At 44.7% G+C, this 25,792-nt stretch overlaps 2 protein-coding genes across 3 annotated transcripts in view; one reads left to right on the top strand and one right to left on the bottom strand.

The window, feature by feature from the left end:
• Nucleotides 1-25,792, top strand: part of DOCK2 (dedicator of cytokinesis 2) — a 407,498-nt gene that overhangs the window by 196,665 nt on the left and 185,041 nt on the right. The window lies entirely within an intron of this gene.
• Nucleotides 1,625-21,098, bottom strand: INSYN2B (inhibitory synaptic factor family member 2B). The gene is made up of 3 exons (XM_027084337.1): nucleotides 18,286-21,098; nucleotides 17,100-17,174; nucleotides 1,625-1,882 (listed from the first exon to the last, which is right to left on the bottom strand). The coding sequence occupies exons 1-3, from the start codon at nucleotides 19,629-19,631 to the stop codon at nucleotides 1,696-1,698; spliced, it is 1,608 nt and encodes a 535-aa protein (XP_026940138.1). The 5' UTR covers nucleotides 19,632-21,098; the 3' UTR covers nucleotides 1,625-1,695.

Genomic DNA, 25,792 nt, shown 5'->3' with positions numbered 1-25,792 from the left:
AACTGAGTGTTGATCGTGTGGATACATACTGAAAAATCTGTGGCTTTTAGCCAATGGTACCATATCTTATTGAAACGTGGCTTAAGTATGACAAGTGTATTTATCTTAATTCTAACTTCACGTTATGTATTCCGGTCTCATTTTGTGGGTTTAAACATTACACTAGAAACAGAACAAGAACATCTTGAATGACATTCCAGGATTTAATAGTGCTAGCCAAGATTCCTTGCCAAATTTCCCTCTTGCTGTCACTGAAATAGCTTTGGGCACTGCAGCGCAGGGACAGGGGAAGGTGAAAGTGTCCGGGTGGTTTGCTCAGTTAGCCTCAATTTGCAGCGGGGAACGTACGTCCCACGTTTACACAGGATGCTGCACTCTGCAAAGACTCTAACTCAGACACCCAGTCTTCAGCAAAGGGGATTATGAAGTGCCTTCCTCACTGAATGCTCGTTGAGTTTAGGATGCCTTTTCTAAGCAGGCTCAATCCAACCACAGGCTGGTAGAGAGTCTAACAAGAAGGACTATGAGCCTTGCCAACCTACCCCTCGTCCCTAAGAGTAGGTAGCAGTTACTGAATTACATTACTTTAGCTGTTTGTTCAGCCATGCAAGTTTGACTGGACCCACATGTATGGAGGTCTTGTCAAAAGAATGAGCCAGACTCTAAAAGAATTCAGACTTTGGGAGGGAAAGGTCTTTAATACTAAAATGGAAAAAAATATCCTCATCCCCAGCTCTGCTGCTGCTTCAATCAGGTGACCATTGCCTGGTCACCAGGAAGGGAGATTGTGTAGATTAATATACTTTGAACTTGTCTACAAGGCTGCTGTAGGGGTGAATGGGCGAGAACCAGTGTTGTGTTTTGTCTTAGTCTTATTTATGTTTCTGGTAAGATGAAACGGACAGATAGGCTGCTGGATCTCATGATCTTAAATGTTGCAGAGAAATTAACGGTGGAATCTTAAAGTTCAAACCCAAACCAGACCCCATCCATTTGCCAGGCAGTCTCAGGCCTCAGACTGAGAAGCAGGATGATTTAAGGTGGGCCCTGGAGTAGCTACAACTGTAGGATAGTCATACCTGCAAGTCCCGTATACCCTGTGGTGAGCTTACTCTGCCACAGACTCTTAAGGTCCACACAGCATGAAATGACAAATCCTTGCTTTGGGATCAAGGGGCTAATTAAAAATGAAGAGGACCCAACCCACAAGGTGATCTTGCGTTCTCATGTCCTGCCCACTTCTGTTGTGCTCATGTATGCCAATATCTTAGAAAACTGCCAGTTTGGGTATCTGTTTTTCTCTGGGTATCTGCTTGTAATCCTCCTCTATCTTACTGCTCTGCACAACATTTTTGTTTCTTTCCTTTGGGACGATGAACCCAGGATGGGCAGGAAGTGCTTAGCGTTACAGAGGTGTAGGAAAGTGCGATGGGGGATTTGCCCATGGTGGGAATCTAGACTCACAAACCAGGATGTGTGACAGGAAGCTAGGCAAGTGGGCACTCGGGTCCGTGAGGTCCTCAGCGAGCAGTGGCACGCACTCAGGTGAGGTGTGGTCATGTGTCCAGTGGCAGGTAATCCAGCCCCAAGTTGTTCTGGTTTCACATAGCCTGGGGCCTTCGCTAAGAAGTAGAGAAGGCCTGAGGGCAGTGGTTCCCCACCTCGGGAAGGGCAGAGGTAAAGGTCCCCATGAGCTCAGATCCACCAGAAGCATTTCTTCTTCACCTTCTTGGTTTTCCGCCTTAAGTCCTGTTTCTCAGGGACTGAGGGCTCTGCCGGGGACTTTGGTGGGGGAGATGCCTCCGCAACTGGCTCTGCTTCCTCCAGACTCTGTAGAACTTCATGGAACCTGCCTTCCTGCTGCCGGAAGTCATATTCTACACTGAAAAACACAAAGAGGAAGGAAGGAAAGTAAATTCAAATCAGCACATGCTGATGTAGCATCACCAAGTGTCCAACTGACATGGAAAAACATGTGCTTTGAGGTCAGGTCCCAGATGCTTAGGCAGCTGCTTGGCTGTGTGACCTTGAGGAGCTTGTGCCACCTCTCTGAAGCTCCAGTTTCTCATTGACTGAATTGGCATCTGTAATGCCTTCCTTTTGGGCATGTTATACTAAGTTTAAACGAAGCACGTAACATGGCAGCCTAATAGTAGATGTCTGGTAAAAACGTCTCCAATCTCTCTCTCACATTTATTTAATGCTCCTAATTGTTCATTCTTTTTACATACACGTTATGCATGAAAACTGCCTCATTATAAAGTATTTAAGTAACACAGAGGATTATGTGCTAAAACTAACAGCTCGGTTTCCTTATCCATAAAATGCACATAAAAACGGCACCTATCTCAAAGACTCTCTCTGGAATTAAGATGTATATTAATTGAGAGAATATAAATGAAGTACTTAGAGTGGTTCCTGGCATATAGTAAGCCATCTCAGAACGCCCAGTGACAAGGTACCATTTGGGGACTTTATCAGTCACGTGTGGCAATCGTGATCTGCCTTTTTGGTGGCACTTACTCCGATCCTGGGTCTCTGGGAGGTGGCATGGGCATAGCAGACCAGGAAAGTGTCCCTTTAATGACAGCTCCTTTCTAGCCCTTGCTGGGTAGAAGGCTTTGGCCAGTCATGCCACATCACAAACCAACATGGGGTCTTTCCTCTTCCGTATGAAACATTTCATTTTCCTCCTTGCTAAACAAGGAGGGACACCGTTTTCGTGACTCTGCATTTCCCCCACTTTCCATACTCCCAAGCTAGCTCCTCATCTTTGGGCCTTCTGAGAGTTCTAGTATGAAACCAGGTAACAAACACAGCTATAAGCTTAAGAGCCTTCTTCCAGTCATCCTGGCACTGGCAACTCCTCTGTAAGTAAATCTCCTATGGAGGAAAGTGGACAATTAAGGGTGGAGGGAGCACATACACAGTCTGTAGGGACGTCTGCAGGACTCAGTCTTCCTGGCCCGGCTCTCCAGGTTCTGAGAAGGCTGAGCCAGACTTACCAGATGGGCTGACCCTTCCTGATGCCCACTGGCCTGATTCCCAAGCCCTCAAAGGTCAAGGCGAGCCTGAGCACCCACTGCACGCAGGCCAGAGCTTCTGCTCTCCCCAGCCTCTGACTCTCTAAACGCCTGAGAACCCTGGTCCCCAACAGTGTCATGTTTACCTCACAGACCTGTGTACAGACGATACAATGGAGTCTGTACATTAATGACTCCAAAACACACAAATAAAATAACAAAAAAAGGAATGGAGATTAGGAAATGCCCATTAAAGGAGAGTATTTAAATATGTCTGTATTGAGGAATCCTGTGAAGTAAGCATAGGTGTAAAGCTCTGCAAGACACATCGTTGAGAAGCAAAGCAAAGAGCAAGACATAATATATTAGTAGTAATAACATTAATGATGATAATAGTAGCAGTAATAGGGGCTGAATAACCATGCTTAAGGAGCATCAGGGATGGGTGTCTGATTATTTTGTTTTGTATTTTTGGTATGCTTCCACCAGATTTTCTTCTCTTCGGCTTATATCCTTTTACTTTCTGTGCCCCCTGGTCTCCTCCACAGGGACATACTCCTGGCTGGGTGACTTATAATAATGGGTGTAATGCAGGCTATGTTTTTCTAGGCAAAGCTCCACGATTGATTAACTGTGAGATCTTGGCAAAGTCATTTCTCATATTCAAGCCACAGTGTCCTTATCTGCAGAATAAGCATGGTACATACTCATAGGATCTCAGTGAAGTATAAACAACAGAATGATACAACACTCAGCTCAGAGCCAGGCGCCAACAAACACTGAATGGTATTCAGCTATTCATTCAACAAACTAAATTTACTGAGTATGTCCCATGTTCCAGGCCCTATGTTAGGTGCTGGGGGCAGAGTGGTAAACAGACAGACAGACAGACACAGAGGTCTGACACTGAGGACTTACCCAGAGAACTATTTTTTCTAATTGGTGTTAGGACATCGTTGTGAGTCTTGACAAACTCAGGTGGTTTGTTGTTGTTGTTTGTTTGAATTAAGAAGTCAGAGAAATACCACATATAAGGAGAAGAAGGAGGCTGTTTTGTGTGTATGTTCATATAATTTGGTAGAGGTATATGGATGAAGAGCTGGAAAGTAGGGGTAGTTGAGACACGTACAAGGCAGATTTTTAAAGCAATTGTTAGTTTAATCATCTGTCTCACACGCTGGTAAGAAAGATCCCCAAAGCAGTATCCACATCTGTCTATCTCACTGTGATGTCCCTGTAGCTGAGCACAGTATCAGGCCTAGAGTAGGATGGATGGCTGGATGCATGGGTGGGTGGATGGATGGATGGATGGATGGATGGATGGATGGATGGATGGATAGTTGGTTGGATGGCTGGATGAATGGTTAGATGGCTGTATGGATGAATGGATGGTTGGATGAATGAATGGATGTTTAGACTGTTGACCAGCTGGATGGATGGATGGATGGATGAAATTTCTGATACCAGAAAGCTGAGGAAATTCCTAGAATGAGTAAGGGGTGCCTACTTTGGCTCCAGCTGATGCTCTAGGATGAAGGTTATTTTTCTGCCTGGTGAAAAGAGGGCAGGGATATTTCAGGAGCTAGGAGAACTATGAATGTAGATGTTCTCTATCTGTGAAATAGTGTAAGAGAGGGTAAGAATCAGAGTTTGCAACTCACTGCTTTAAATTCCTTCCTTAAAGCAATGAGAGTTTGCTGGAGACAACTCTTCCCCGGCCTCTGAATCCATCTCTTTAAATTTCAGTTGGGGAGAGTGAGTTGCAGGTAGTGGTGACGGAAACCCACCCCAGGCTCAGAGACAAATAGGGGTGCAGTGCTGGGCAGTACATCCTGGAAGTGGGAGCCTCAGTGGATACTTCTGTTCACTGATCTGGCAAACCCTAAGCTTTGGCTAGAAGATCTCTAGTAGCTCTTGATATTGGCTAGCATTTACTAAGGACACAGAGCCACTAGTTACCAGCACCAAGAGGCCAGACAGGAGACACGGGTTTGAGCCCTGGTCTGGAACGATCCCATATGCCATGGAGCAACTAAGCCCGTGTGCCACAACTACTGAGCCTGGGCTGTAGAGCCTGCGAGCCACAACTACTGAGCCCATGTGCTGCAACTACTGAAGCCCGGGCACCTAGAGCCCGTGCTCTGCAATAAGAGAAGCCACCGCAATGAGAAACCCACACACCGCAACGAAGAGTAGCTCCCGCTCACCGCAACTAGAGAAAGCCTGCGCACAGCAATGAAGACCCAGTGCAGCCAAAAATTAAATAAATAAATAAATAAATTTATTTTAAAAAAAAAAGAAGATAAAGTCTGTCTTAGCTCACAATTTAAAGCACATTGTAGACAATACAGAAATGGCTCTCGAATGGAATACTCCTGGGTTTGAACCAAGGCTGTACCACTTACTGGCTGGGTGACCTTCGGTAAGTTGCTTCTCTTTCTGAGACCCAACTGAAAGTGGGGGTTATAAAGCTACTTCAGTGGGTAGTTGTGCAGATGGGACACAATAACGGGAAATGTCCTTATGTAGGATGTGGTCTCTACCCACTCCACTAAGTCTCTTGTCTTCCTATCTTAGAGACTGAATGCCTCACCTCCTCACTCATACCTTCAACTCTTCAGTAATTGTATACCTTGCCAGAAACATCACTTTTCACCTCTCCCCTCCATGTACATTCAGGGAAGAATATGCTCTTTATATTTCTATGGAAACACCACAGGCTTCCATTATAATCACTGGGACTTAGGGAACTCCCCATCCTCTTCTTGCAACTACCCCCATTGGTCTTGACAATTCAAAGAGGATTGAAGGTGACTTTCTTTTCAAGACCAGACAAATAACAGAGTACAGAGAAGCATCTGTGCTTTGGAAAGAAATTGATTAATGTTTTTTTAGGCAATTTATTAACATAAAGGAAAATTGTCACTTTTCTTCTTATCCATCCATTTGACAAACTACTGTTTAGTTTGGAAGGGAGGAGAAGGTGTATATTTTGTTTTGGTAGCAGCTACCCTATAAATGGGCAGGAGGCAGTGCCCTCTCTCATCTGTCTTTCATTTTGAGGCTGGGTCGAGAAGAGGAGATGCCCCTCAACTTCTTCTTAGCCAACCCACAGCACTTTCAGCAACATCTTGAAAGAGGGAATAAAATGCCAGCATGAGAGAATTCAAGCAGACTCTTAGCAGGGGGTTGTTTGCAGATTCTGGGGAATAAATGCCTGCTTTGGGTTTGGTATCAAGGTAGAACACTAGTAACTTTTCCAACCTTCCCTTCTCTCTTTCCTCTTAATCTACCTATCCTCCCACCCTTACCATCTTCTCCGTTCATATCCACATGGATGAAGAGGAGTGCTGAATGCTTAGTTTGTACAGAGCTCTGGCTTACGGTGGGATGGGAGTGGCAAATGGTGGTCAAGAAATCGTTATAATACAGGATTCAGGCCCGGAGCCATTGAGATAGTTTGGAGCATTCAAGGTCTGCAAGGTTGGCCCTCTGAGGACGCACGGAATACCTGACGCCTGGTTCAGGAGTGCCCAGTTCACTGTCTGGGGATCCTTAGAGCCTTTCCCAGCCAAGATGTCTGTGCATGGTGCCACTTTGCATTTAGAAAGTGAGCTGTGTGTAGACCAAGAATGGAAGAGAGCTTTCAGGTTTCCCTCTTGAGGGCATTTCACTAATCTAGCTGACAGATCAATGCTCCAGCCATCATGCTAGGTGAAAAACAGAAGGATGTTTTTCTAGGTAATTGGAAGTAGCGATAAGCCTAAGTCATGGCTTGTCTGGAAGAAGAAATAGTGAGAAAAGTAGATAAATGCGTAAATACATAAGCAAACAACAGAGACAGATTCGGGATGTAGCATCTTGGCTGGGCAAACTGAAGTTGGGTGAGACACACAGAGATAAAAGTTTATATAGAAACAAACAATAGAAACCTCTTACTTTTATACAGCACTTTCAGATTGCAGACACTCCAGATCTGCATTTTCATTTTATCTTCACAATAGCTCAGGAATCTAGGAAGGTTGTTATCTCCGTTCAGCTGACAAGTGAGTTGGTGAAGGGAGTCACACCATAAGTTATGATCAGAATCTCAGCTTGCTTTCCTGACCTCTAGTCCTCTGTTTTTTTCCTAAAAAGGGATCAGATGTTTTAGCCCAGGGCTTGGCTGGTACCAGGGTCTTACTCTAAGAAGAAAGAGATATAACATGAGAGTATCTGGGTCATGTTAGGTGAGGGCATATGGTAATTTAAATGATGAAGAAGGAAGAGGAGGAGAATGACTCTCATTTATGTAATGAAATCTATATTCCGGACACTATACTACAAGTTTAGTAATTCTCACGTCTCATGTGATTCTCAGAGCCCCATGAGGTAGATATTATCTTCATTTCACAGGTGAGGAAACTGAGGCAAGGCAAGGGGAGGTTAAATATTCTGCCAAGGGCACACACTAATAAGTGACAGAGTTAAGGTTTGAGCCTAGATTGTCTGGCTCCAAAGCTTGTACACGAAGACACACAGCATCGAAAGAACAGCAGTCTTCAATCTGTGTGAGATCCTGGTCACCAGATGAGCGTGGCGGGGGGGAGGGGAGGGGCTGGTGACCAAGGCCTAGTGCACCTAAATGAACTTGCAGCCCGCTGTGGAACCAGACCCAACCTGGGCTGGGCTGCATGCACGACCCTGCGTGACCCAGCTGACCAGCCCACCCTGCCATAGTGTTTCCAGATTTCAGGGACGTTCTGACGGGGAGGCCGCGTACCAGAGAAGACAGACACCCCACAGGAGGCAGCTTACTCAAGGTAGTATCTGGGCGGTGCAATTTTGGGTCTGGTGTAGGTTGCTGAGGTCCTCGGGGGCCCTTTGCTCTTCCTTCTCAGCAGGCGGGTCTTGTTCTTTTAAACCGTACCGTTCTTTTAAACCATAAACCGTACACCCCAAGCAGGTTGGCTGAGAAACTAATGATCCATGGCATCTCCCTGAAGACAAAACCACTTCCAAGTCCCTCTCCACCTCTTCATCTCTGTTAGAGTGTTTCTGTGGCCCCTCTTGCCACGGAACTCAGGTGCAACACAGATTCATTGAGCTCCAGCAACTTTTGTTTTAGAATTAGCTGTAAGAATCAATGGAATCAGCACGGGTAGTTTGGTTCCTGTCTACGTGAATAAATCACACCACTTTGGGAAGTGTCTCTGGGGAAGAATCACAGTCTGGGAAAGTAGGAACCTTAGTTAGTGTTTTTCCCCAGTCTGGAAGGGATATTGTTCCTAAAACTTTCTCCTAATGACCAGTTTGCTCATTATTTATAGGGTGCAATTTTAAGCTTCACAACTCACAGCCATTTCCAGCTGGCAAGTACACCCCTTCTTGGGCAACTGTCTGCTGACGAGTCCTCAGAGAATTGCACGTTCTCTTCTAGGCACATAAGTAAGCAGAGCCACGCTGCAGAAACCTCACTGCTGATTGCTATCTGTGAGGGAGGTCTGTGCTCTGGGTTCTGTGGCTCTGTGTTGAGAATGTCTTCACACTAAGTCCTTAGAAAGAGAAGGTCGTCTCAGAGAACTTTAACACAAATATTCACTGGTTGTGCAAGGTCAGAAAGTAAGAGGGAAAGGCACAAGAAGGTCTCCTGAAAGCAGGACTGGTTTAAGCCCTAGCTCTGTTGGATCTTGGACAAGTCACATAGCTTCTCTGAGTCTCAGTTTCCTCATCTGTAAAATGGGAATAATAACCATACCCATATTTTAGGGTTTTGGGGAGTCTGAAAAGAGATGATACGTGTACAGTGTTTAGCAGAATTCCTGGCACAGTGCCTGGTTCAACAAATGGCAATGATTGTTGCGTTAACTTGACAGAGGAATGAAGATTGGGTCATTCTGTGGTCAGCTGTGGCCTCCTGCCAGCAGCCATCCATTTGTTATTCCTGTGAAATGCTCAACTTTCTTGATTTTATATTTATGGCATGTTTCAGCCTCTTTAGCTATTAATGCATTAAAATAGGTTTCATTTTTATTGCAGATAAATTGCTGATGCTGTAAATCCTACTTCTTTCCACTTACACTCCAGGGAAAAGAAGAAAGGGATAAGCACACTGAGAGAAACAGGGACTAATGGCAAATATCTTGGGGATCAAACTGTCGAGGCTCAGAGAGGTTTGCACATGTACCCCAAACTTTATGTCTGCTTCCAAAAGAGAGCTTGAGCTATGTTTGGTGGTAGTTGTTTGGGGGATGCTGGGTAGTATTGCCATTAACATTCACGTTCCTGCATTTGAAATGAATGCTGCTCAGTCCATACTACAATGGGATGAGAGCTGCAAAGGCATCTGTGATTACTAGAAAGAACAGACATGCTGTGTGCTCTATAATTACTCCTCACTGTGGAATTCATTGCTGGCCAGAGAGAGGACCGTAGCTGGAAGATGAGGCTCTGACAGTTCACTTGGCTCCGCGCTGGGAGGGCATCTTAAGCAAACGAAAGGAACATACTAAATAATTTACGTGGAAAGTTGGTTGCTGAATTCACAAGCCTGGGTGCATATTGCATTTCCAGTAAAATGCCTTTTTCTCTGGTTAAGTAATAGCTTTAAGTGGCAGGCAAGACTAAGACCCAGTGGCCAAGTGACTTAACCATAGAAGGAGACTCTAGAAGGCTCTCAGCGCCTCTGACTGCATGACCCCAGGTAACTCACATTGCTTTCCTTGGTTAGACGAAGGCCTGGCTTTTCTCCGACAGGGCACACAGCTGTACAGCTTTGGCCTGTGTTCCAGAGAGACTCCTTATGGGAAGTTCCAGATATTAAAACAATGAGGGGGCGACCCCAAGAACAGGGATGCTGGTCGCCGGGTACAAAAGACGGCACTTGCAGCAAATCTCCTTTTGCATATCCTTAACTTCTTCTCTGTCTTGCTCAGAGGAGTTGTAACAGTGGAGGAATCAATAATGATAAAAAAGCAGTCTATGGTCTGTGGCGTTTGAGGAAATGAGAGGAAAGTGGTGGAGGATTCTGGTGTTCAGCTTCACGCATATTCCCTGGTTCTGGAGCCTGTGGTGACCACACCGTCTCCTGGAGCAGGGTGGGCGGTCCTGGGCAGCACTTTGCATGGCCACCCTGTCAGGTGTTTGTAACTGCTCCTCCAGGATGCACCAGAGGGCAGTTCCTAGCATTTGGGCCCTTGGCCTGGGAGCAGAATTGGGCTCTAACTGGTCTGAACCTTAATTGGAGGAGGAAGCGCAGCAGGGATTGCCATTCCGTTCCTGATCTCAGATGAGGACCAAGGAGCTGGGAAATGTGGGAGGGAGGAGAGGCTACAAATGAATCCCCTAAGTAGTGCATAATGAAAGCCTGTGCGCCCACGTGGACCGGCAGAAGCTCATTTTGTCTTCTCATTGGAAATAGGAGGCATCAAAAATACCCTTAGTCTATGAGGAAGCCCACCCCCCCGCAATCCTCTTCCCTTCCCTTTCTCTTGCCTCCGCTCTCACCTGCACCCCCTAGTTAGGTCTATACCTGACCACCTAACCCTGTAATTGAAACCAAGCAGAAAGGTAAATCATCTGTCCAATGATGCGTTTAAAACAAAAGCTACTTTCTGGGTTACTTTATTAGCAAGAGCTTTCTATGTCACAAAATTTCTAATAAATCAACCAGAAACCTCCTCCTTTCAAGACCCTAATTTTACCTAGTTGAATGTTTCTCAAGCTTCACTGGGATCAGGCTTTCCCAGGAAATTGGCTGTGCCTGTAGAGTCCCATCCTCCACCCCACCCCTCTGATCCAGCAGGTTTGGGGAGTGAAGGCCAGCAACCAGTATTCACAGCCAGGAGACTGATGCAGATGGCCCAGGATCACATTTTGAGAACACTGTTTAGGTCCTGCAACTTAAACACAAACCCTCACGATGCCCTTGGATTATGAGAACTCAGCCATACAACATTCTGCTGAGCCCGGATACCCCTCGAGCAGGTCTGTCCTCTGAAGGCAGCATGCTGTAGAATCTGGCCAACAGGAAGGGAGGACTAAGTTCCAATCTCGACATTGCCACTTACTAGTTTCAGAATAATAGTGCAAGTTCCTCTCTCTCTCTCAGTCTCAATTGTCTAATCTGAATAGTGTGCAAGTCCCTGAACCTCAGTTATCTCAGTTATCTGTAAAATGGGAGTATTTTTATCTATCTCACATGGTTGTGGGGATTAGATACGAAAATAAAAGGCATTTATAATGACCAGTAATAATAGACACTCAATAAGTGGTAGCTCTCTTCTTATTTCTTTTCCCTAATCTTCATCCCAACAGATCTCTGTCTTCCCCTAGCTGTCATAGTTGCAAAGATCATCAAAGTCAAGTTAACAGACCTCCAATTAGATGTGAGTAGTTTACGAATTATAAGGGTTTAATCCAGGCGTCTTAGTTTCCTGTTACTACTGAAACAAATTACCACAAATTTAGTGGTTTAAAACAAGACAGATTTTACTCTTAGAGTCCAGAGATCAGAAGTCCTGCAGAACTGTAAATCAGGGTGTCAGCAGAACTGTGTTCCTTCTAGAGGTTCTAGGAGAGAATGTGTCCCTTGCCTTTTCCAGCTTTTAGAGGCTGCCTACCTTCTTTAGCTTGTGACCACATCACTTCTGCCTCTGCTTCTGTTGTCACATCCTCTCTGACTCTGACTCTCCCGCCTTCATCTTTCCCTTGTAAGGATCCTTATGCTTATGTTAGGCTCACCTGGACAGTCCAGGCTACTTACCTTGTCCTGAGATCCTTAACTTAATCACACCTGCAGTGTCCCTTTTACCAAGTAAAAGGTATTCACAGGGTCCAGGAATTAGAATGTGGGCATCTTTTGTGGGCATTATTCTGCCTACTACACTGGGTTTTGATGCTTTACCAAGAGAACCTGCCAATCTAATGCCTTAATTCCCTCTTCCATAGAGATCATTGGTGCAGTTCAGACACCATAGAAGGGAGACATTTTAGCCTGGAGGGAGTTTTCAGTTTTCCACAAAGCAAACCGCCTTTCCTACCACAGCCAGTACAGAAGTACTGGGCAATAATGTTGGATGGCCATGATGAACGAGGATCTCAATGTCCTGTGAAATTGCAACAAGCATTCTGAGTCATCGAAGGAAGATTTGATTAGGTTTCATCTTGTAGTGTTCCAGGTGTTTGAAAACTGACAGTCCATGTACTACATATAGTCGTTTGATTTAGTTCCGAAAGATCTTCTGAGGACCTGCTGCACAGAAGCCTTCCTTCCCTAATAAGAACATTTGATTAATTAAGGCCTTCCGTTTCCCCACCCAAGGGTAGGGGCACACACAAATAGTCACACTGACTTGACTTTGGGGCATCTGAATAGCTGTCTCAAGCCCACCACTGTTTTTCATCCCTCCCCTAGTCAGTATAGCCATTCTCTTCCTTGACAAGATTCTATTGAGCACCAACTATGTGTTAGACACTGGCCCACGACTTTGAGGTACTAGCCATCAGCTGAAGGAAAGAAACTCATAAACACTGTGTTACAATGCAATAGGATAAATGGTATAGTCGAGGAATGTGTGTGCCAAGGGGGTCCTTCTTGGGAAGGCATGTAAGGCTATTCAGAGGAACTGACTTTTAAGCTGCAAGACTAGGAGAGTTCCAGACAAAGCAGGGCAGAAAAGGCATTTCAGGAAATAAGGAAACTTGCATGAGAAAATGCACAGTATATGAAGCCAGCTGAGTAGTTCCCTGCGGCTGGGGAGAAATAGGAGACCCAGCAGGTAAGAAGGTTAGTATCATGTTCAAAGGGCTTTGAAAAATTAGCTAAAGGAAACAACAGGAACTGGAACAAAATTGTTTAGCAGGGGAGTGACATGATCAGATTCTTCTTTTCAGGTAATTTAGCAATCTGTGTGGAGGATTACTTGGGACAGGGCAAAAGGTACCTATGGCAAAAAGGCCAGCTAGCGTTTAAGTGACCAATGATGAGAGCCTTTATGGACCAGAGAGAGAGGGTAGAATCAGTAGCCAGTTTGATGTGTGTTGTAAAGGAGAGGAGCGAGGCACTATGGGGACTATAGTTTCTTTATGGAACTGTGGTTAACAATGTTGAGCAAAATAAGAAACATAGGAAAAGAATTTTGTGGAGGAAAATAAGAAGTATGTTTTCGCATATGGAGAATTTGAGGTACCTTTGAGATATCAAGATAGAAATGGAAAGATCTGTAGGTAGTGTATATATATATATATATATAGAGAGAGAGAGAGAGAGAGAGAGGGAGAGAGAGAGAGAGAGAACTCATAAAAAAGATAGGGGAAGCTGATGTCACAGCAATTAAAATTAAAATCCATGAGTGCAGTTGAAGTCATGAACAGAGGCTAAGGATGAGAAGAGGAGACAGCCTGTCCAGAGAGACCCCTGAGCAAACAAGTGCTCTTCTGTTGTTCTCTCCTCTCTAGCACCTTTCAAATTTTACATGGCCAGCCTCTCCCTTCACCCATTGAAAATGGTAAGTTTGCTGTTTGCTCTTTATTTCCATTTTCTAAGAAACACACTTGGATGATAGAAGAAATTTTTTTTTTCTGAGAAAGACTTCCCATTCTTTTTCCTTAAAACATTTGAGGCATTTTACAACTTAAACCAGGCAGATTTTTTTCCTGGGAGCTACATCCGTAAAATAAATGCATGATTGGTGTAGTCAGAGACCTCCAGAGAGGTTCTGTGGTTATTTTTAGAGTGAACGTGAAGATGAAGTGCAGGCAGATGTGGCTGGAGGAGCAGAGAACGGGGTGAGGGAAGGAGGAGAGATATGGCTTGGAGAGACTTCATGTCCTTGAGAGAGGAAAGGGAGCTGGTTCCTTAAGGCACAGTTTCCAAAACTGCAGTCATTCATTCACCACCTTCATGGTTTTTGTGAAACTCCCCATACCACATGCACAATAATTTTTTTCTCTCTAGACCAATTCACTTTTTAGACTTAAAAACATTTGTACAAAACAGGCAATATACCTTTTGAAAATGGAGACGTGCCTAACAGTGAGTAGGTAGGGGGACTAGTTTTAAAAGTTAAAATCTTCCCATAAAGATTTAGAAATGATTACATTCTGGCTGCGCACTCTTGCTTGCCCATGGCTATGAACATGAAACATGCTCACTCTTGGCAAAGAAGTGTGATAAGTAAGCATTAGAAAGGTTTTGAAGACATTCTAGCACCAAACTCAGATTTTTCCCTCTGGGTAAATCAGAAGAATTGAAATGAATTTGAAAAGAGAACAACCTTCTCACTAGGTAATCCAATGCTATTGAATCTTAGGTACCGCAGGAGGCATGCAGAAACCCTTTGAGTACCTTGTCCTAGGATTAATGCTAAGGAGACGTGAGGAGAGTGTTAGGGGTCTAAACAGCCTGGAACCAGCTTGAGTCATAGAGCCAGTCCCCACACCCTTCCCCTGGAGCCCACAGCAGTCAAAACTGCAAGGAGTTCATTCTTCCTGGTGTACTCATGAGAATACACGGAATCTTTGGGCATCAGTTTTGGTGCTGTTCTCCTTGGTGAGGTAGGATCTATCACAGTGATCCATGGTAAGAAGAATGCCAGTGAGGCTTTGAGGAGCGGGTGGACAGAAGGCTCCTCTTGGAGCAGAGAGAATGAGTCGGATAGAACCAGTGACCCCATGTGTCTTGATGGAAGCGAGTAGCATAGCCATAGGCTTCGGCTGATGGGGCCACTTAGAAAACCTTATGGACTGCTAACTTAGCAGCAACATCTCCAGAGAAGAAGACCCGGCAGGCAATCCGTCACGCATCCATGTGCTTTATGTTCAGTGACATGCACTCGGTCCATCCGTCATCAGGGAGAGACTGCAGCTTAACAAGGCCCGAGGATGAGTATTTCACATCATTTATTTATTGGTTTGCAAGATCTGACTTTCCAGGGTACCACACAGGGTTTGAAGTCATTTGAAATGTTAAAAAAAAAAAAAAAGACAACTCTCATCTTCCCACTGTTACTGTGATGGAGATGTTGTTCTTATCTCTTTGCTTTCATCAAACTAATTGCCTGTTCCTTCCCAATGGCTTAGATACAACGATATAGATACTGTCTGGGAGAAGAGTCTGGCTTTGAATAGTAATGAGGGATAGATGCATGCAATGGCTGCTTTTCTTGGAAAACTGAAAAGGGATGTGTGGATAAAGGTTTGCCAGCGCATCCAGGGGTAAATTTAGAATGTTTGCTTGAGATATTTGAAGTAAGTACTAGAAAAATGCAAACATTCTCAGACTTGTTGGAAGGTTGTAGTTTAGCCAAATATTACTATTTTAAATTCAGCCTAGAACATCAGAATGTCAGAACTGAAAGGGACCATAGGGACCATCTAGTTAAAGGCCCTCATTCTTCAGATGAGGAAACTCAGAGGCCAGAAAAGATTTGCCGAAGGCCAGGGCAAGAAACTCATAGTAGATTGGAAAATAAACATTTGTCCTTTTCTCTTACATAAGCTAAATAAAAAGTCATCTGAAGGTAATAGAAAATACATCATCTGGCTGCTGAAAAAGAGACTTTTCAAAATTTAAATGGAAGTTAGTTAAAAATAATTATTTTTGTTTATGAGGAAAAGTTTTTGTCTTCCCTAACAGTCTAGACATTTAATGATTTTTGTCCTCCTGGTGATTAGGAAATTTGCTTAAGATGGGGGATATAAAAAAAGAAGGAGCAAAATGTAAGCAATTGATGAGACTCCCTAATTTTTCTTTCCAAGGCAGAAGCCTTTTCCAGAGCCCCCTTTTAAGAGGGGATATTTCATGCCAGGGTAAAGGGCATGTTTTTTTCTGAGAGGTCCTGAAGCTCCTGTTATTGTTATTGGTGAAAAAACTTCATAGTCCTTTGGCTTTTAGGTATAAAGTGTTGACAGTTCAGTGAGAAAATGCCCAAGGCCTCACCTAAGGGTAGGGGCCCCCTGACTGCCAGGCCCCCATCCCTTGCCAGGATGAAACCTCAGGATTCTGCTGGAAGGAATGAGACATTTTAAAAAGAAGACACAGGCAACCCAGTTGGGCTTCAGTTTGCTCAGGCCCTAGCTGCCTTTCTCATCAGAGAGAGAAAATAATACAGAAAACCAAAGCATACACTTTTGTTAAACATAGATTCCATCAACTGAAATGACTGCTTTAGACCACTTTTCCAGTGTGCCACCGAAAGTAGACCTCCAGCTAAAGGGGTGTTGATTTTTCCAGTAATAACAGGAATAAGCTCTTGGATTTGTACAGAAATTTTCTCTTACAAAAGGCATTCAGGTATATTTTCTCATTTGTTCCTAACGGCAACTCTCAAGAGGGATAATTGTTCCCACTCTACAGATGAGGAAACTGAGCTCCAGACAAGTAAGCAGGCGTAGACTTGGGGATTTTGACTCCAAGTTTAGTGCTCTTCCAACTGTATGCTGTTTCCCTTCTATTACTTATAAAAATTCACTCTATTGCAGCAGCCTTACCCCCTGCTGGAAAGAAACAGTGTACTTAGAAATGAACGCACAGTGCTGAGCATAGTTCTTGACGTATAGTAATTGTTGGCATGTGATAGCTACTGTGGAGGAAGAGGCTGTGTGGTACAGCAATCAAGATCACAGGGCTTGGGATCAGAAGGATCTGGATTTGAGTCCCAAGACTCTGAATATTTGGTTGGCGAGCCCCCCCCCCCCCCCCCCCCTCTGAAAATGCTTTATGGGAGTGGAGCCAAATGGCTGAACTTCTCTGAGGACCTTAACGCCTACCTCACGAGGTATACTGTGAAAGAGACGCAAACGGGCGTGCAGAGCTTAGCAAGGCGCCTGTACTCGGTATTCAGTAAGTGGAGGGATGATGATCTCAAGAGGATTTGCTCATAGACCTTGTTGTGAGGAAACAAAGCAATGCCTGCCTTGGAACCAGATGCTAACGTTTCATAGTTAAACACCTTGCTTTTTAAGTCTCAGGTATTCCAAGGCCTCCTGTCTTTGCCCCTCTCTTGAGTTTCTGTGCCTAAGAGAGCTTACGAGAATGTCCTGTGGACCCTGCAACTTCTGTGCTCTCGAGAGCAGGCCTCGGTTGCGGCCAGGTACCTGTATATGATGCACGCTGTGTTCTGGCAGGTCCTGCAGTTGTTGAGATCTTGGCCAGTTCGATAAAAGTTGCGCCTGCAAGATAGAGCATTTACTAGATAAATCTGTGGGCAAAATCCCCCTGGGATGCACGCATTCTACAGACTCATTCCCTGCAGCACAGCATTGCCCCTCTCATGAGTACCAAAGCCTGGCCATTACAGACACAGAAACAAGAAACCCCTGTTAATAGAAGCTCACATTTCTAGAGCGCTTTATAAATGTTTAAGCACTTTGACATATGGGCTTTCTTCATGCTGACAATAACCCTATGAGATGAGCTAGTTATTCTTACCCCCGCATGATAGATGGGCAAACTGAGGGACTTTGCAAATGAGTAGAGGAAGATGATTAAAACTCCAGATCCCTTAGTTCAGTGCATTTCTCTGTGTATCATCACAGTGCTTCTCTCTTACAAAGCAATGTTGATTCTGATCCCTATCAGCAAAGGCCAGTTAATTACTTCCTCCCTCTCCTACCCTTTTGTCGATTAGCTTTGGCCATTCCTTCTTCTCAGTCTTTAGAGAGCACTGTTTCAAGGAAAGAACAACTCACACCTAAATAGAAAACTGCCTTCCCCTCCCCAGACTGATGCTGAGTCATCCAGGAAAGCATTTTGTGACTTTTTTCTCTTTGCAAAATTGTGATCTCATTTCAGTTTCCATTTAGCTGGTCCATGATGGACTGGCCCAAGCCTTCAAAGTGGTCAGTGGTGGGAAAGGTCAACAGTAAGCTTAGTGGCCACCTCAAGTCCCTGTGACAAACCCATAAATAACTAAAATACTGTGCAAATGCAGTAACTTGCTTCAAGGATGGGGGTGGGGGAAGCACCTACATGCTATCATTTTCCCCCATCATTTATCAGCTGGACTCACATCTTAATAAAAATCACTTTTGACTCTGCTGCTTCATGGCCCCCTTTCTGCAGTCTGTTGACATCTGGAAACAAAAACACATCACCGTGGAAATCCACCAAAGCCTACAACCAGGCGAAACCCAGTCAGAACAAAGGGGGACCATTGCTTACAATCTGGGGAAACAACAGAATCTCAGACATTTTGGAGACATCTTACTAACGGAAACCAGTGCTCTCTCTCTGCCCCTATCCTGGCAAGTGGCTTAACCCAATAAAAAAAATCCACCTTACCCTTCTGTGAGAGCTCGAGCTTTCTCCAAGTCTTGAATTACATTCAGAAGGACTTTAATTTTCTCTTGGTTTGAGTGCAGAGATTCCTCCACGGATTGCAGCCTGCCCTGGAGGTCGCAGAACTCACCCTGTGCCAGGTGGATTGGATTAAGTGCACCCATTTCCGTGGTGCCCTGCCGTTCGGTCTCCCTCCTTGGAAGAGAGGATGGGAGGTGATCGCTTTCTGGACAGTTTTGAAACGCTGGGCTGTGTGACTGGAAGGGGTTCTTTGCCATCTGCTCCTGACACACAGGGGCAGATTTTGACTCACTGTTAGTTTTGAGTGACTGCAGATCCTGGTGATTGTTACTCGATGAAGCACAATCTGAAGCTCCCCCTGGCTGGGCTGGCTGGCTATGGGAGCCTGGCGAAGGGGAGCTGTGAGTCTGTGGATGTGAGGGAACACACGTTTCCTTTGACTGAGATGACAATGGGCCAAGGTCTTTGTCATCAGAGTTATCTTTGGGCAAAAGCATTTCAGGTTTAAGTTTCCCTGTGCCGGGCATGTGGTTGGCACCGCTGGTGGCATTTAAGCAGGAGAGGGGTCTTTCTGAATCTGACGGTGGCACTCTTCTCCCATCACCTGGACATATGTCAACCAAAGTGGGTATGGAGTTGCTAATCTCAGCAGACCTGTCTGGGCTGAAAGTGGACTCTCTACCTGCCCAGGTAGGGCTGTGATAAATATCATCTGGAACCTGAATGGCAGCTGTTGCTTTCTCTGAGGCCCTCCATGTCCCTGTTTCCAAGCATATGCTCACAGGCCCATTGCTTTGCACCTTGGACATTCTAGGGAGAAATGGGTGGGACGCCTTGACCCTTTGAGGCCCATCTTCAAGATGCCGAGACAGCCTTAAGTAGGCAAGGTCAGAGGACACAATGTCCTGTTCAGAGAGATTGCCGTTCACCTGGATGGCACTTTGGGATGCTGTCTGCATTTCCACCAGGGACTTGCTAGCCGTGAGTCTCTTCCTTTTGAAAACTGGGAAGTGCTTCCTGAGACTGGGGGAGGTTTGGATGGCGATGTGCCGAAAGCCCCCTGCCTTCTGGGACCTGGGGAAGGAGAGTGAGTAGGTGGGGAGGTGATGGTGCCCGGAGGCCTGAGTCTCGCCCATTACAGCCGGGTGCTCAGGAGTTTGGATGTCAACCTCAGCTCGGGCAGGTGGAGTCTTACTGGTGCCATCTTCCTTAAATCGCACCTGCTGAGATTTGCTCCTGCGGTGGTGAGGTTGCTTCGCAAGCTCCACCGACTCTAGACTGTTATGCTTCAGAAGCACAGGCCTCACTTTCATACTTTGCTGGGCCATTGAGCCTCAGTTGAAAGGATTGGGACCATACACTTCTCCTGGGCACATTTCCTTAGGTCTTCGGAGCAGCGTCTAATGACAGCATCTCAGACACAGAGATCTGCCAGCCGGGATGGAGTGGTCCTCTCCTCTGAGTATGGGCAGCTCTGTTGGCCATTCCCAGCCAGTAGGTTTTCTTGGGGGGCTCTCCGTAATGCTTCCCCTGCAGTTAAAATATTATTCCATTGCAGTGGTAATTGCCACTTAGGTAAACAAGGAGTTAGGCTAATCATTAAACCTGATCTACCACGAGAGCTGGTGGGCTGTTTATCAACGGAGGCTGGCAGGCAGTTCTGATCCTGGAAGAAGCTTGCTGTCTTGAACAAAAAGACAATGAAAGTACCATTTAGGGGATAGCGCCAGACTGCCAACATGTGAATTCCAAAAGAAACCTGCTACGTCTGGAACATACGGCTTCCTTTCTGGGAGCATCAATTTGCAGTGTAAAGCTACAGGAAACTTAAACATATCTTTCCATTTCATGTAAACAGGCAGAGAAATAAATGACCTGGGGCTTGGCTTCTTTTTTGATACATGATGCTCCTAAGGGAACATCCCCGTTTACGTCAATCACATATTCTTCCTTTGGGGCCATTGTTTTCTTTCATGCTGTTTCCCTTTTCTTCAGTGAGGGAAACTTATCTGCCTAAATAGCCTCACAAAACCCAGTGGCGTGTGATGGGGACAGGATTGAGGCATCCGAGGGCATTCAGAGGACAGAGTCCCTGTCGTGGTGTCTTGGCTGAAGTTCACATGTGGGAAAAGTGAGCCACATCTGCAACTTCTGGGTATTTGAGCCAAAACCTTTGTTCGCTTGGCCTCGGGGTCAGGGTCTGGGACCTGGCAGTCTTTGCCACCAGGCAGGGAGAGTCTGAAAGGGAAGAGATAACAGATGCAACTGAGAACACAGTTCCTGGGGGCCTGGGTTTCTCTCCAATTTCCAACCTCCCAGCTGAGGGCTTTTGATAGTGGATGGTCTGGGGGTAAGTCAACTTACTACCTTTGTGTCTTTTCCTCTAGTGAGCCAGCCACCTTGTGGCTACAGGGCCTCGGAACAAAATGCCTGTCTGCCTGGATCGCTTCCTCCTTCCACTCCCAGGCATCCCCCAGCCAACTCCTATTCATCCATGAAGTCCCAGCTTAAACGGCACTTCCTCACGAAGTTTGTCTAACGACTCCTCCCTCACATACACCTCTGATGCTACATCATATCAGGACCCCCATTATACCTTTTCACCACATTCTTCATAACACAAATTGTAGCTGTCCCTAAATAATCATTTGTGTACGTATTTATTTAATGTGTATCTCCCCTGCTACCCTGTAAGCTCCAGGGTGGCAGGAGCTGGAGCCATTTTTTTTACAGCTTAGGTATTTCCATTCCTCCTTTAGGCTCACTGTGGGTGCTTAACGAGTATTTACTGAAAGAGGGGATGGCTGGATAAAGCAAAGGAGAGCCTGGGGATGGTGGACGGGGTTCCTAAGGTATCTTGCCAGGGCAACAGGATGGTGGATTCTCTCTGCTCAGACTGAAACTTTTGCTAGAGGACAAGATTTTCCCCTAATGTCTTCATTTCTTAATTGCTTTCTAGGAGATAAATGTGCATAAAATTCTCCGTGCAGAGTGTACCTTGTAATAATAACAGTTACCGTTTATTGAACACTTATCTTTACCGTGCTGTGGGCTTTACTTGCATCAATCATAACAACTCTCGTTTACCAAGTAGTCACCAATGTACCAGGTGCTGTTCTAAGCACTTTCCAAGCCATAACTCATTCATTCCCTGCCCTGTAGAGGTGGATACTCTTATTATCCCCATATTACAATTGAATATGCTGAGGCCCAGGGACACACAGTTAGTGACAGAGCCAGCGTCTGAACTTAAACAGTCTGGCACCAGAGCCTGTGCTCTTAGCCTCAATGCTCCACTGCTTTCCCAGTATTACATTATCTCATTAATCCTTGGAACAAAACTATGAGGTATTATGATCCCCATTGGACTGATGAGGAAACTGAGGCTCAGAGAGGATAAGTACCCAGTGGAGGAGCTGAGACATGAACCCAGGAGTCTATGACTCCAAAGTCCATGTTCTTGCACATGAGGTTATGACTTTGTCCCCTTGGCATCCTCCTGGTATTCGGGGCAGATGGTATTAGTGATTTGAGTACAGAGTTTGAGGACCTGTGCAGGTCTGGAGAGATGCAGGGGTTGTGCCCTGGCCTTGCCATGGCAAAGTGAACCTGTTTGCTGCTAGTCTGAGGGAGCCCACAGAAGTGGAATGAGGCAAGTTTGAAGCCTGCTTGAGTTGACCAAAGGATATTACAAGAAAATGAAAGTGGTAAAACAGTCCGCAAGTATTTGGATGTCTCTGAGGGAGTATTCTGTCTCTATGGTACTTGGCCTTATCATTAAGGTCGAAACCTCTGGCTTCTCTAAGCACCGGGGCTTTGCTCCCAAGATGTTCTTCATCCTGCTGCTTGGGGTGCTGTTTTGTGGGTGCAGCTTAAGCCTTGTTTCTCAGTGTTCTGCTCTCCCCAGGAATTACTAGATAATGCCCATGGCAATTTCAGCTTTCCCAGCTCCCAGCTACCTTGAGAAGGGTCACCTGACCCAGTGGGGCTGGCACAGGTAGTGGCAGGTCCTGAAAGAGGAAAGGATTCATCTAATGCTAATGAGTTGTCAGCTTATCATGAGGTCCTGCAACTACTTCTCACATTCTGGGTTCAAACCCCTGTCCCTTACTGGCTGAAGGGTTTTTGACAATACTTATTCCCTCCAAGCCTCATTGCTTTCATCTGTCAAATGGGGATGACACATATAGCATAGGCGCTACATATGCACGGGTCTGTTGGGGGAAGTAATAAGACAATGCATGCAAAGCCCTCAGCGCAGAGCTCAGGACACAGTAAGTGATCAGCGTGGGCTTGCTGTTGCTGTTAATACTGTTGTCACCACGCAGTTAGCTTTCCTTTTTGTGAATGCGGGAGAGCATGTAGAGCTGCTATCTGCAGCTTCTCCAGAGCAGGTAGAGCCATTCTTGGTACAGAGAATGGGCAGTCTGGGGGAACACTTGCCTCACCTGTCTGAAAAGCAGGGCTGGCCTATGAGAGCTGCATCGCCCTGTAACTCTGGGGAGATGGCCCTGTTGGTGAAGGGCTCCCCAGTCACTCTGCACAACAATCCCAAACAACTCCATTTAAAAAATCAGTTTTGTGTTTCAACAACAGCAGAATTTTTAGATCTGGAAGAATCCAGTAGCTCATCCCCTCCTTCCAAGGCTAAGTCTTCTCTCCATCGTCTTCTTCCTGTAATAAGTAAGCCTGCCTGGATACCTGTAGCGACAGGGAGCCCACTACCTAATCTCACAGTCAACAATAATTATTTTTATTAATATTAGCAAATATGTATTAAAAACTTGTTATTACCAAGCACTGTGTTAGCACTTGGCATTTAATCCTTAAAATGGCCTTTTGTATATGACCTCCCTTTTGCAGAATGAGCAATTAAAACTTACTAGGTTAAGTCTAACCTAGTACCTAGGCATTTTACATTTTGTTGATATTACCTCTTTGCGTATGTGTTTATCAGTGATATTGGCCTGCAATTTTCTTTCTTTGTGACATCCTTGTCTGGTTTTGGTATCAGGGTGATGGTGGCCTCGTAGAATGAGTTTGGGAGTGTTCCTCCCTCTGCTATAGTTTGGAAGAGTTTGAGAAGGATAGGTGTTAGCTCTTCTCTGAATGTTTCATAGAATTCTCCTGTGAAGCCATCTGCTCCTGGGCTTTTGTTTGTTGGAGGATTTTTAATGACAGTTTCAATTTCAGTGCTTGTGTTTGGTCTGTTTATATTTTCTGTTTCTTCCTGGTTCCGTTTCAGAAGGTTGTGCATTTCTAAGAATTTGTCCACTTCTTCCAGCTTGTCCATTTTATTGGCGTATAGTTGCTTGTAGTAATCTCTCATGATCCTTTGTATTTCTGCAGTGTCAGTTGTTACTTCTCCTTTTTCCTTTCTAATTCTGTTGATCTGAGTCTTCTCCCTTTTTTTCTTGATGAGTCTGGCTAATGGTTTATCAATTTTGTTTATCTTCTCAAAGAACCAGCTTTTAGTTTTATTGATCTTTGCTAGTGTACTTCATTTCTTTTTCTGTTCTTATTTTTAATTAATTAATTAATTTAATTTTTGGCTGCGTTGGGTCTTTGTTGCTGCACACAGGCTTTCTCTAGTTGCGGTGAGCAGGGGCTACTCTTCGTTGCAGTGCATGGACTTCTTATTGCGGTGGCTTCTCTTGTTGTGGAGCACGGACTCTAGGTGCACAGGCGTCAGTAGTTGTGGCACGCAGGATCAGTAGTTGTGGTTCACAGGCTCTAGAGCGCAGGCTCAGTAGTTGTGGCACGTGGGCTTAGTTGCTCTGCAGCATTTGGGATCTTCCCGGACCAGGGCTCGAGCCCGTGTCCCCTTCATTGGCAGGCAGATTCTTAACCACTGCGCCACCAGGGAAGTCCTTCTGATCTGATTTTTTTTATTTCTTTCCTTCTGCTGACTTTGGGGTTTTTTTCTTCTTTCTCTAATTGGTTTAGGTGTAAGGTTAGATTTTTTATTTGAGATATTTCTTGTTTCTTGAGGTAGGATTGTATTGCTATAAACTTCCCTCTTTGAACTGCTTTTGCTGCATCCCATAGGTTTTGGATCATCATGTTTTCATTGTCATTTGTTTCTAGGTATTTTTTGATTTCCTCTTTGATTTCTTCAGTGATCTCTTGGTTATTTAGTAGCGTATTGTTTAGCCTCCATGTCTTTGTATTTTTTACAGTGTTTTTTTTCCTGTAATTGGTGTCTAGTCTCATAGCATTGTGGTTGGAAAAGATACTTGATACAATTTTAATTTTCTTAAGTTTACCAAGGCTTGATTTGTGACCCAAGATATGATCTATCCTGGAGAATGTTCCATGAGCACTTGAGAAGAAAGTTTATTCTGTTGTTTTTGGATGGTATGTCCTATAAATATCAATTAAGTCCATCTTGTTTAATGTGTCATTTAAAGCTCATGTTTCCTTATTTATTTTCATTTTGGACGATCTGTCCACTGGTGAAAGTCGGGTGTTAAAGTCCCCTACTATTACAGTGTTACTGTTGACTTCCCCTTTTATGGCTGTTAGCATTTGCCTTATGTATTGAGGTGCTCCTATGTTGGGTGAATAAATATTTACAATTGTTATATCTTCTTCTTGGATCGATCCCTTGATCATTATGTAGTGTCCTTCTTTGTCTCTTGTAATAGTCTTTATTTTAAAGTCTATTTTGTCTGATATGAGAATTGCTACTCCAGCTTTCTGTATTTAATTTTTGATAGTTTGATTAATATGTGTCTTGGCGTGTTTCTCCTTGGATTTATTCTGTATGGGACTCTGCGCTTCCTGGACTTGATTGACTATTTCCTTTCCCATATTAGGGAAGTTTTCAACTATAATCTCTTCAAATATTTTCTCAGTCCCTTTCTTTTTCTCTTCTTCTTCTGGGATCCCTATAATTCGAATGTTGGTGCATTTAATGTTGTCCCAGAGGCCTCTGAGGGTGTCCTCAATTCTTTTCATTCTTTTCTCTTTATTCTGCTCTGCGGTAGTTAGTTACACTATTTTATCCTCCGGGTCACTTATCCGTTCTTCTGCCTTAGTTATTCTGCTATTTATTTCCTTCTAGAGAATTTTTAATTTCATTTATTGTGTTGTTTATCACTGTCTGCTCTTCAGTTCTTCTGTGTCCTTGTTAAACAGTGCTTGTATTTTCTCCATTCTATTTCCAAGCTTTTGGATCATCTTTACTATCATTACTCTGAATTCTTTTTCAGGTAGACTGCCTATTTCCTCCTCATTTGTTTGGTCTGGTGGGTTTTTACCTTGCTCCTTCATCTGCTGCATATTTCTCTGTCTTCTCATTTTGCTTATCTTACTGTGTTTGGGGTCTCCTTTTGCAGGCTGCAGGTTCGTAGTTCCCATTGTTTTTGGTGTCTGCACCCAGAGGGTAAAGTTGGTTCAGTGGGCTGTGTAGGCTTCCTGGTGGAGGGGACTGGTGCCTGTGTTCTGGTGGATGAGGCTGGATCTTGTCTTCCTGGTGGGCAGGACC

The sequence above is a fragment of the Aethalodelphis obliquidens genome, unplaced genomic scaffold, assembly GCF_003676395.1.
Source record: "Aethalodelphis obliquidens isolate GAN/ISIS:26980383/991018 unplaced genomic scaffold, ASM367639v1 scaffold52, whole genome shotgun sequence".
NCBI classification, from domain to species: domain Eukaryota; kingdom Metazoa; phylum Chordata; class Mammalia; order Artiodactyla; family Delphinidae; genus Aethalodelphis; species Aethalodelphis obliquidens.
The sequence above is the reverse complement of the archived record's forward strand: the minus strand, read 5'-3'. Positions and strand labels throughout refer to the sequence as shown.